Consider the following 12,836-nt stretch of genomic DNA (forward strand, 5'->3'; position numbering starts at 1 on the left):
TTATGGGAAAAGTCACTTTTAGCGTTGAGCCAATCTTGAGATATTCAAAATCCGATTTCCGATCGTTTTCCAGCTGATCCCGATCGTGAAATTTGCTCGATCATCGATCAGGTTCGGATCGGTTCCGACCCCGATCTCTCAACCCTAATAGCTTGTTACAAAAGTGAGATCTGATAACTGAACTGTAATGAGCCTTTCACCCTATATAAGCATAATATAACCAGGATAGATTTTTATCTTCTGGAAATAATGTCTAAACTCAATGACTATAAGCAGAAGTCCTGAAAACCAAAAAATTGATACATAAATTATATTAAAAAATTACACAAACCATTATACAATGAATAAAGTCGTTAGCTGAAACAAAAGTACTCCTTTAACAAGTTACTTTCCCATACTCACACAATCCATGTCCAGAGTGTGACAACTTTTGGCGCACTCTATTCCTATGTCTTCTGTAAAGGAATTGCAACTAGCAAAAGTCATTGGACTTTTACATTCTATAAAGCAAGAGAAAAGAATAAGAAGCTTTATTCCAAAAGTGAAAAGACTGCGTGAACACCAAAAATTTAGTGCTATTATCGCTATTTTCAAGAAAGGGATCCATGTCTTTCTTGAGCCTTTTTAATCCCCATTACAACTTGTTCTGGCAGAAATCTAAGGCAAGAAATCATGATGTAATAAAATGGTGATCATAGTAACCTGGATAGTTAAGAATTTTCTGATGGAATCCCAGTAAGTTCAGACATTAGAAACCATTGTAGACTGGAGAGTTCTTAATATTTAGCAACAAGTCTACCAAATTTGAGCATGACCCAGGGTTGCTCACAAGACCTGACTTGAAAGTGGGCTCTTCCATCCTGTTTATGGGTTTAGGTGCAGTTCTAGGGCTAGTCCAGAGGTGGGACTTAAAGGGATTCTACCATTAAAATAATTTTTTGGGGCGATCACACATAGGAATAGCCTTAAGAAAAGCTATTCATCTCCCAACTTTAGATGTCTTCTCCGCACCACCGTTTGGTTTAAATCCCGATCTTCGTCAGTATGCAAATGAGTTATCTTGCAGCACTGGGGGCGGGCCCCAGTACTCAAACAGCACTGGGGGTGTCCCCAATGCTGCAAGAGCACTCTCCAGCTCCGCTTCCATCTTCTTCAGGGACGGCCTCTTCACGTGTCTTCTTCTGGCACTGGGGATAAAACTTCTAGGCCTCGGCCCTCGGGCAGAGCCGACTGCGCATGCCCACAGGCCACAAGAAAATTTTAATTGTGGTTGCGGACACGCGCAGTTGGCTCTGTCCGAGGCCTAGAAGTTTCACCCCCAGAGCCAGAAGAAGACGCCTGAAGAGGCCGTTCCTGAAGAAGATGGAGGCGGTGCTGGAGAGAACTCATTTGCATACCGACGAAAACCAGGATTTATACCGAACAAAGGCACGGCGAAGACATCTAAAGGTGGAAGAAGAATAGCCTTTCTTAAAGTTATTCTTTACGTGTGATCGCCAAAAAAATTCCAAGATCCCAACTTTAACAACCATTATGTTTCAGGTGAGACTCACTTTTGATGGCATGAGATCAGTTTTAAGCCCGCAGCATCAATGTGCAACACATTTATCACCCCCCCCCCCCCCCAGGATATAAATGTACTGTATAGTGTGGGAAGGGGTGGAAAGGAATATTATAGTAGCTACAAGAAAATAGTATATAAGTACAGCATTAATAAAAAGAGCACCAACTATTTCTACCACAGAAGCAGACAACTTCTATGGTTACTATAGTGGACGGGGCCGAACACTGAACTGTTTTTGCTTTGCAGTTTCCTGTAATACTTGCAAAGGGGCTACCTACAACTGCCATTAGGGGGCGCTCATATAGAGATATAAAAATACAATTTGCATATATTTCTGGACCTAAACTTACTAGTGTACATTAAGGGTAATAAAGGTGTAATACATTTGGTGGTGTTCTCAGCAGGTCCTATAATGTCTGATCACATCACTACTACCTATACCAAAAAGGACTAACAACTTTACAGAATGCCATAAACATCAAAGCTGATCAAGCTGATATTGTAAACTTTCCTTACCTGTATGGGCTGGGTCGATACAGCTTAGTTTTCCTCTGTTACAGTAGCTAAAATAGCAAAGAAAGAAAATCTGATAAACCCCAAAGAGTTGGCCATTGTTTGCCTTTTATATAAACCTGAAAGAATATTTTTGGAAGTATTTATACCACTAAACATGGCTGCAAGGATTATAAAGTTTAATCTCATGCCCACAGGGTATATGGCTGGCCCTATTGGCATGTGATTCGTCTCTACCTATTTGCCGCATTTGCCCCATTAAGTTTACCCAATATATGGATGCAGAGGAGTAAATTGAAGCTCCTGGACCCCATTGCAAATACTGGGGGCCTTCTGTTTTGTGGAGATCTTTGGGCCCCCTGATGGCTCCAATGCCAAGTAGTGATTGTTACTTCTGTTAATTTTTCAAAATTTTCAAAATTTAATTTGTTAAATTTTGTTCCAGAAGGGTTATTTGCTGGACCTTTTTTTGGAACTTCTGGCACCTAATTTGCTTGGAAGGTTTTTTTTACCCACATGGTATCGTTTTTCTATGTAATTTTTTTTCATATTTTTGACATATTTTGTTCATACAGATGTAGCAAAAATTTAGCATTGCAGCAAATTAAATTATTAAAGTTACCGCACCAATTTTCTGAGACAAAAGTGGATGAATTTTTGGCACACGAACATTGGCGCCAAAAATGCCAGACTTTTTCCACATTCTTTCATGGGGCTCACTTTGTGTTGTTCAAGACAATCCAGGTCAGGATGATTCTGGGCAACAGATTTACAGATTTGCTATCTCTATGTGTAGTATTCCAGAGTAAGAGGCACTTTGTACTATATTTGAAGAGGTTTTGCAGGCAAAAAGTCATTTTTCGAAAAAAAAAGGTCAGTTTGTGCTATTAATAAGTTCAACCAACTACCTTTAGTGGTGATTTGAGTGATTTCTGGGTTTCTCTGGGAGCTCCAGGCATCATCTGCTTTTGTTTTGAATGTGTAACTTCTGTTTTCCTACAACTACCATATTGCTTTGGGCCTCACACCTTCCCCCTCTCTTTCTAACTCACACCCCATCCCTGTTTCCCTAGATAGCTCTCCCACTACTGGCCCTTCTTAACTAACTCACCTCATCATACTTACCTGTCTTCAGGGCATGACCTTAAAGGCACGGGACTTTACTTGTTTGGATCTAGAAGTGATGTCCCTTGCCCAGAAGATCCGAACAGGAAGTAACAGGAAAGTAAGTATGATGGAGTAGTATTGATGACGTTCAATTTCCGGAAGTGGGGAAACAGAACATCACTGGAAAATCTGAAAGTGTGCCAGTACTCTAGCATAGCCTTGTATCGTCAGAGGAGGCATTCCTTACCGCCCAGCAATGATGCTGAGCTGTGACGAACACCCCCTCCAATACAAGTCTATGAACGTGTATTGTCATGAGGAGGGAGGGCGTTCCTCACTGCTCAGTCTCATCACTGGGATAAGGAACATCCTCTCTGACAGTACAGCGCTATGGACTCTACTGTCAGGAGGGGCATTCCTCACAGACTGTCAGAAACGCCCTTCTGACACTGAAGAGCTACGATAATGGCACCAACAGCTCTTCCCCAGGGACACAGAATGGGAAAGCCGATAGTACATTGAATTAAGCTCACTGTTGGCTTTCTAGCACTATATAAAACCGCAGGTGCCCGAGAAACTGAAAGGTCCCCTTTAAATTATTCTTATTGACCATCAAATGTAGAATACTCACCAAATGACTCCATTATCAGTTATGGAATGGCCTGAGAGCACTTCATTGCCTTTGTAGTAACAAGGACAGGTGGAAACAGGAATACAGATACCAGATTCATTCAGATAAAAGCCATGTGGACAATTACACCCAACCAATGGATCAAAGTGAACTTTACAGAGGACGTCAGGCTCACTTAGTGAATGGCAAGTGTGTAGACAGGAACTAATCTGGTAGCTATACAGTTGTGACTTTGGACAGTATGTTGTAAACCTGTCTGCAAATACATAAAAAATACAATGGTTAGAAAAAAATGTTAGAAATATTTGAACCATGTTACTTTATCTATATGTTTGAAAGGTTTTTATTGTCTTATGAAAGGTAAATGCTCATTAAAGGGGTATTTGCCTTTTAGACATTTATATTTTAGTCTGATAGATGTGGCTTCCGTCTTTGGAACCTACATATATATCAAGAATGGGGTCCACCTAACCCTTCCTGCAGTGGCGTAACTAGGAATGGTGGGGCCCCAAGGTCAACATCTGACTTGGGGCCCCCTGACCCCCCCTTCCTGCACAAACCGCATTCCTGCCCACACTATTATGCCCCATAGTGGCCCCCTCCCACACTAATATACCCCATAGTGGCCAATGCCCACACTATTATGTACCATAGTGGCCCCTGCACACACTATTATGCCCCATAGTGGCCAATGCCCACACTATTATGTACCATAGTGGCCCCTGCTCACACTATTATGTACCATAGTGGCCCCTGCACACACTATTATGCCCCATAGTGGCCAATGCCCACACTATTATGCCCCATAGTGCCCCCTGCACACACTATTATGCCCCATAGTGGCCCCTACACACACTATTATGCCCCATAGTGGCCAATGCCCACACTATTATGTACCATAGTGGCCCCTGCACACACTATTATGCCCCATAGTGGCCAATGCCCACACTATTATGTACCATAGTGGCCCCTGCTCACACTATTATGTCCCATTGTGGCCCCTGCACACACTATTATTCTCCATAGTGGCCCCTGCCCACACTAATATGCCCCATAGTGGCCACTGCACACACTATTATGCCCCATAGTGGCCAATGCCCACACTATTATGCACCATAGTGGCCCCTGCCCACACTATTATGCCCCATTGTGGCCCCTGCACACACTATTATGCCCCATAGTGTCCCCTGCTCACACTATTATGTCCCATTGTGGCCCCTGCACACACTATTATGCCCCATTGTAGACCACACATGAACAATTATTATACTCTGGGTTTTTTTCAGACCCCAGCGTCTAATGATCGGAGATAGAGTAAAACTTAGCATGTTACCATCAGTCTTGCTGTTGTTATGTTGCTGTGGCCAAAACTGAATAAGCAACTGAGCACACAGTCTTATCATATTTCTAGAACTCCCACAGAAGTGAATGGAACTAAGAGAAACAGCCTAGCACCTACGCTGTTTCTGTAACTTAGGCATAACTATTTAATGCTATGGACATAGCATAGATTCCATATTCCCAAGGATAAGAGAAGAATACCCCTTTAAATTTTTAGAAGCAAATTCTATACTTACTGCAGACTACAGTTTGCCAATCGGTTAGTATGATCCCTTTAGCTGCACATATTTTATAATAAGAGAAGAGGGCAGCACACATGCAGTCTTCACTATTGTCACAGCTACAGGTATCCGTCAAACAGTTCTGAAAATAAAGAATATTTGTATGGTTTTTCCTTTTCCTATGTACCAAAATCAAGAAACCAATGAAGATAGTATTGTTCTTTAATCTTATCACAGGGTAGACATCCCAGTAAGATCAACCCTACAGAATAGCAAATACAATGTCCAATAAAGAAGAAAGGTAAGGTAAAATATATGTGTGTGTGAAGGGATCCACCATAGATCCCTTCTAGTTCAGATGCATCAGATCAAAAACAGAATTTTTTAATTTGGCTTGTTGACAGGTCTAAAACAGTATCCCAGAACATGCCATGAGGTGTGTCTGACTCCTGTACAAGACAACAAGGCAGACACCCTAAAGAGTTGTCCCAACTGGAAAACCATTGTCGATATGGAGAATTACAGGCCTTCTACTGTTATTTGCAGACTTGGTACAACTATACAACATTATATAGTCAAATAAATTAGCATCATGCCAGATGTATCCCCCTCACTGACTTTCACTCTAAAATCTCTGCTACATGCGTCTGAGGACAGATTGCAGCTCACATGTTTGAGACTACGCAGTCTATCTATAGGAATCTATGGAAGGGGTTTGGGGAGGAGTGAGCGGAAGATGAAGGATACAGACACCCATTGTAAGCAGCTTAAAGGAACCTTAGCTTTTCTCTACAACATCTTGCTTTTGTGATCGGGTAGTCTTCATTATACAGTAATTTTCACCACATTACACTATAAAATAGAGATTCTTTGTATTTATAATCAATAAGTATTCTGGATGGTAGCAATAGGTTAACATTAGCGTCATGGCTTTTGTTTTTAATGCAGTCATGACCGCCATGCAGGATCTATTTTCAGATAGATCCCGATCCTGCTTTTACACAATGTTCTTCTTCAAGTTTTAGGTTTTTGTATTTTTAATGGCAGACAAACAGAACCTAAAATCTATATCCTATCTAAAGTTCAGTTGAGATAGCAATATTATTTACCTTGTAATACATATATGGGTCCACTAGATTATGGCATGGACTGAAGATCCCAGTACGATTCACAAGTAGCCCACACCAATGCTTTGCGTACTCAGCTAAAAAAATAAAACATATAGAAGTTGCTTAATCTCCTGCAATGTTTTTGTCTACTTAGACTCATCCCCATTAAGGTTGAGCAATCGGGATCGGAAAAGATCGGATTCCGATTGGCGATCGAGTAAATTTCACGATCACGATTGGAATTCCGATCCCGATCTTTTCCAGGGGGATCAAGTTCGAGGTTATCTCAAGATCGGCTCAACCCTACAAGTGACTTTTCCCCTAGAGAAGCATTGACTAGGGTTGAGCGATCGGGATCTGAAAAGACCGGATTCCGATCGGCGATTGAGCAAATTTCACGATCGAGATCGGGATCGGCTGGAAAGTGATCGGTAATCAGATTTTAAAATCGATCTTGAAATCTCAAGGTCGGCTCAACCCTAGTCCCCAATTTTTGAGATGATGCAGGCAAATTTGGCTTGCCTAATACAGGAAACTGGGTCTAGTTTATGAAAACCCTGCCCAAAGTTGGCCGTCCCATGTGATTTGTGTGCATTCCCTGGGCGGGGGTGTAAAAGTCCCAATTTTAAGAGGACTTGTCAACTCTCCTGGCTTCTCTTACCCAAGAAATAACAATTCTAGAACATTTTTATTAAGCAAAAAGTGTATGAATAAATTGACAACTGGATGTTACCATTATCATAGTAAAATACTTATGTCCCTTCACGGCCTGAGTGTGTAGGGACACACCTGTGTAGGGACACACCCTCAACACCCACTTGTCAATTTACTCAAGAGTTTCTAGGAGCAATAACAGAGGAACAGCACAACGTAGAGTTATAAAAAAAAGTATGTTCCCTAGACGCTATACAATTATATTGTAACGCAGCTATATCAGGACTCAGGAGAGCTGACTGGTCCTCTTTAAAAAGGATCATGGATTGAATCAGATGCCTACCAGTTTCTACACTCAGAGTACAAGGATCATCAAATGTGTCCTGGATGTTTGGACAATTCGATGACATTTTCCATGTGTTCACAAAGGCAGCGGCCGAACCCTCGATAATGCCACTTATAGTCCTTAAGTCATCTTTTTGTATGTTGTTGAAATTTCCACATAGTCCTGGAAAGTAAAATAATAACCATAAAATACATAGCAACAGATTGTTCTAGATAGTAAAGTTGATGTTTTGTTATCTGTTGTCTGTTTTTTTATGCACTAGACCAATCTGAACTCTCTGAGGCTCTCAAGGACCTACTGTTCCCAACAAGTTTTTTTTTTTTTTTTTTTTTGAGACTCAGTATCCTTAACAATACAGCTTGTAGGGTCTTCATTCTTATTCTCACTGACATACACATAGTTCGTTTCTCTAACAACCCAGCCATTTTTTTTAAAAAAATGTAGATTGTGAGTCCTATATAGGGCCCACAATGTACATTTTTCCCCATATCAGTATGTCTTTGTAGAATTGGAGGAAATCCTCGCAAACATGGGAAAAACATACAAACTCCTTGCAGATGTTGTTCCTGGTGGGATTCAAACCCAGGACTCTAGTGCTGCAAGGCTGCAGTGCTAACCATTGAGCCACCCTGTTGCCCCCAGCCATTCTTTTTTCAAGACTGGGTTTCCTCTACAACCCAGCATGCAGGTTTTTTATTATTACTCTCACTGACATACACATAGTTTAAGACCAGGTTCCAATAACAACGTAGTCAATTTTGTTTTATACCGGGTTTCTATATCAACCCAACCATTTCAGTATGAAAACAGCACTGGGGGCGTCACACTGGGGGCATCGCAGCATTAGGGACGCCCCCCAGTGCTGTTTGCATACTGAAGAAAACCAGAATTTCTACCAACGGTGGCACGGAGAAGACATCTAAAGGTAGGAGAAGAATAGCCTTTCTTAAGGCTATTCCTAAGTGTTAGTCAGAAAAAAAGGGTATCCAATGATAGGATCCCTTTAAGCAGTTCGACTTGAGCTTATACAATGCTGCTTCATTTGGTCTACAGAACTGACAAAAATATGTACCGTAAGTGCTATACTTAGCTATGTCCAATAGCCCCATAGACATTGAATGGAGGGGAAGTACACATGTATCTAATGTATAATGTTCAAGGATGAAAGTGACAAAGAAATTGAAGGTACAGTGCAAGCATCTTCTAAATTTCTTGCTGATAAAATGAAGACTCATTCTTACCACAAGTGACTGTTCTGAATGAAGGTTCCAGGACCACATACAGCTGCATTGTGGGTAATATCTGAACCACTACCTGAAACTCAATGGTGGTTGGTTCCGCAACAATATAGAAAGGTGAAGGTTGAAAGACTATATATTTTTCTGAAACAAAATTCATGCAGACAAAATATAATTAGGGAGAAATTTTGATCTTTATTTATTTCTAAAGCAAGGATTGATCTATTTATTATCCAAAGTAAGACAATCTTATTGTCTACAACTCATTATCACTATATGTTTTCTGTATACATCAACTATATCCATAAACCCCCATTTATTTCCCAAAGAGTTTCCTTTTGCCAACATTTTAGCATTCCATTTCTTAGCTTTGTGAAATAAACCATTTTGCTGTATTGTATTTTATACAGAGGCATCTCACAACAAAGTAAGGCTAAAAGAGTACAGTAGTAGCGGAATATATAGCAATCCTCAGCTACACTGCAAAGACAGTGTGTACAGACTCTTAAAGAGAGTCTATCACTGTCCCCAGTTATTGTAAACCACTCTCATAGTGTTGCAGAATAAGAATGATACCTTTCTTATGTTTCAGAGCCCCAGGGATGCAGAGAAAAAGCACTTTTATTGTGTATTCAAATGACAATCTTGGAGCATAGGGAAGTTTTCTTCTATTACTGAGCATTGCTGCAATTAGAGATGAGCGAACACTAAAATATTCGGGGTTCGAAATCCGATTCGAACAGCCGCACACTGTTCGACTGTTCAAACGGGTTTCGAACCCCATTATAGTCTATGGGGGGGAAATGCTCGTTTCAGAGGTACGCAACATTCGATCAAATTCTACTTACCAAGTCCATGAGTGAGGGTCGGGCTGGATTCTTCTCCCGGCGCAGCGTCCCCGCGTCCTCTTCCAGCCTTGAATTCACTCTGCTAGGCTTCGGGCCTGGGCAGAGCCGACTGTGCATGCCCGCACTACAAGCGGACATGCGCAGTCGGCTCTGCCCAGGCCCGATGCCTGGCAGAGTGAATTCAGAGCCGGAAGAGGACGCGGGGACGCTGCGCAGGGAGAAGTCTTCTAAAGGTAAGAGAAGAACCAGTGTTGATTGGCAATGTATAGCATTCTGCCAATCAACGCTGGTTCTGCATCGAATCTTAACTTCGAACAGCTAGTAGTACTCGATCGATTACGAGTATTTCGAATACCGTAGTATTCGATCGAATACCTACTCGATCGAGTACTACTCGCTCATCTCTAGCTGCAACATTACTAAACATGCCCATCCTGCATTCAGCTCATTCCCCTGTACAGTGGGAGTTGATCCTGATGAAGAAAACTCCTCCTGTGCTCCAATATCCTTATCTGAATAAAGAACAAAAGTGATTTTTCTCGGCTTCCCTGGGGCTCTGAAACATAAGAAAGGTATCATTCTTATTCTGCTAACAGCATCTACAAGTCTATGAAAGAGGTTTAAAGTAGCTGGGGGCAGTGATAGACTCTCTTTAACACTGAATTTATAGTATTAGTGACCAAATTATAACTTTTGTGATATTTCTTCATTACCTAGTTTTATATTACTTTACATGCATACTGTTAGGCAAGGGGAAATGATTCTTTAAGTAAAGGGAACTTTTTATATTGAAGAAAGAATATTTTTACAGTAGTTATTCATTATTATGTTACTCTTATGCTAAAAGAGTGTTAATGCCCCAATTGTGTACTTGCTAGAATTCACAAGAGCAAAAGACCTCAATCCTTTGTAAAGAATGAATAGAAATATTAATGTATGGGTCTTTCTACATCATGTAGGATTTGTAGGTTAATGATCTGTTTACATCATGCCTGAGCTTTTCATAAGATGTATAGAGCATTGTTTGATGCATTCTCAATATAAGGCTCTGACCTGTCCTACTGTAATGGTATACAGTGGCATTTCTGTCCATTGACTCAAATAGAAAACTGTAGGTAAATACTAGAGATGAGTGAACACTAAAATGTTCGGGGTTCGGAATCCGATTCGAACAGCCGCACACTGTTCGACTGGGTTTCGAACCCCATTATAGTCTATGGGGGGAAATTTCGTTTCAGGGGTAGGCAACGTTCGAACAAATTATACTTACCAAGTCCACGAGTGAGGGTCGGGCTGGATCCTCCGTGCAGTCTTCTCCTTGCAGCGTCCCCGCGGCGTCTTTCGGCTGTTCATTCACTCTGCCAGGCATCGGGCCGGGGCAGAGCCGACTGTGCATGCCCGCACGACAAGCGGACATGCGCAGTCGGCTCTGCCCAGGCCCGATGCCTGGCAGAGTGAATGAACAGCCGGAAGACGCCGCGGGGAAGCTGCACGGAGAAGACTTCTAAAGGTAGGAGAAGAACCAGCATTGATTGGCCGACTGTATAGCATTCGGCCAATCAATGCTGGTTCTGCATCGAACTTTTACATTCGAACAGAGTGGTATTCGATCGAGTACGAGTATTTCAGATACTGTAGTATTCGATTGAATATCTACTCGATCGAGTACTACTCGCTCATGTCTATTAAATACACAACAAAGGTACATTGATATTTACCATCTTGGCAAATTTCAAGGCCCTTTGGGTCTTCATCATATGAATGGAGCCCAAAAAATATATTCGATGCACCCACCAGCTTTTCCTGTCTATACAGTAAAAAGTGGGCTCAAACACAATGGTACCAAGTCAAAATTGTGCTTTAATATGTGAATGGCCTATCATTACAGAACATTAAGAGCAGCGTCTCTCATTCATTGAATGTATAAGTTGTATACCTGTGTATACAGGCAAGCTCGTCTTCATTCCATTCACATAGATAAGGCCAGAAGATCTAATCTCCAATTTCTAAGAAAAAAAAAACATTATATAAATCAATTCTGGCAGGTTTTATTGTTTGCAGTGTGCAGTCTATTTGTAGCTTAAAAAAACAGGCAAACAAAAAAAACACATGATTTTCCTCAGTGTTGGTGCCCTTTTTACGGAGTTCAACATGTGACATGTTCTAAGTGCAGCCTATTGTTCATAAGTTTTCCCTTAAACTTGTGTGAAAATGGCAAACTGATATCATGGCTATATAAATAAGTTACACCACCCTAAAACGCTAGTCAAGAAAACAAAACGGGGCAGAGAATTGTATCAGCTATGAGATGAGGAAAAAACACTGCTGACCGTCTTGTACAGGTGTTTTGGAGTATTTTGTGCCAGTTTGGGGGAGAGTCCAAGGTCATCCACTGCCTTTGAGAAAAGATGTTGTCTCCTGAGGCTGTACCTGCATTCAACAACAGGGGCCCTTCTATCTGCCATCTGGCACAGTGAAGCTGAAGACTACCAAGGAAATGCAACGGGGAACTATTACCACCATAATCAGGTACCCTGAAGGCCCTGGTCAGCTCTGCACCAACCCAGGAGATGAGCTGGAGAATTTGGTCAAGACTAAGGCCACCACTGCAAACACCCATTATCCAGCCTCCAGGTCCTTCTAGTGCAGGGGTGCTCACACTTGTACAGGGGTTGAGCTACTTATAAATTGACCAAGTCAAAATGATCTACTGTGTGTGTGTGTGTAGGGCCTGGGTCTGCTGTGTGGATGGGGCCCACAAGTCTAACAAGAATGGGCGGGGCTTAACAAGTCAAGGGGCAGGGCCTGCTCTGATGCTCAGAGCTCACATGGCACTGCCCGGGCACCCAGCACAGAGCCGACACCACTGCCAGTAATGCCGGTGCCCGCAGCAGAGACCCCCAACCTGGAAGGCTCCTGCCCACGGCCGCCTGGAGAGCGGGGAGCGCATCATCCCCCAGAGCTGCTGTTGCTTCAGTCCCATGTGTCTCGGCGGTGGAGCGGAGGGAAGAGACACACGGGACAGAAGCAGCAGCAGATCCAGGGGATGACGTGCGGCCCAGGCCCCGCCCACACAGCAGACCGCACCCGGAATATGTCTGCACTGTCAGTCTCGCGATCGACCCATACTTCCTTTGCGATCGACCATTGGATTGACGTTTTGGGTACACCCCTGTTCATGTGGGTTGCTACAGAAGGATCAACTCTCACTTCATGGGGTGGCACATGTATATGTTAGGAGTCTAAGTGGCAAGAGCATTGCTT

The 12,836-nt window shown here is 42.3% G+C and overlaps 1 protein-coding gene across 1 annotated transcript in view; it reads right to left on the reverse strand.

The window, feature by feature from the left end:
* LOC142214426 (mucin-5AC-like) overlaps nt 1-12,836 on the reverse strand; it is a 69,770-nt gene that overhangs the window by 24,972 nt on the left and 31,962 nt on the right. The window contains exons 14-21 of the mRNA XM_075283372.1: nt 11,509-11,578; nt 8,728-8,868; nt 7,484-7,648; nt 6,487-6,581; nt 5,389-5,519; nt 3,816-4,067; nt 2,081-2,127; nt 403-500 (exon numbers count right to left, since the gene is read on the reverse strand). Coding sequence (XP_075139473.1) covers nt 403-500; nt 2,081-2,127; nt 3,816-4,067; nt 5,389-5,519; nt 6,487-6,581; nt 7,484-7,648; nt 8,728-8,868; nt 11,509-11,578 — 999 coding nt within the window. The remainder of the gene's footprint in view (nt 1-402; nt 501-2,080; nt 2,128-3,815; nt 4,068-5,388; nt 5,520-6,486; nt 6,582-7,483; nt 7,649-8,727; nt 8,869-11,508; nt 11,579-12,836) is intronic.

This window comes from Leptodactylus fuscus, chromosome 7, assembly GCF_031893055.1.
Source record: "Leptodactylus fuscus isolate aLepFus1 chromosome 7, aLepFus1.hap2, whole genome shotgun sequence".
Classification (NCBI taxonomy): Eukaryota; Metazoa; Chordata; class Amphibia; order Anura; family Leptodactylidae; genus Leptodactylus; species Leptodactylus fuscus.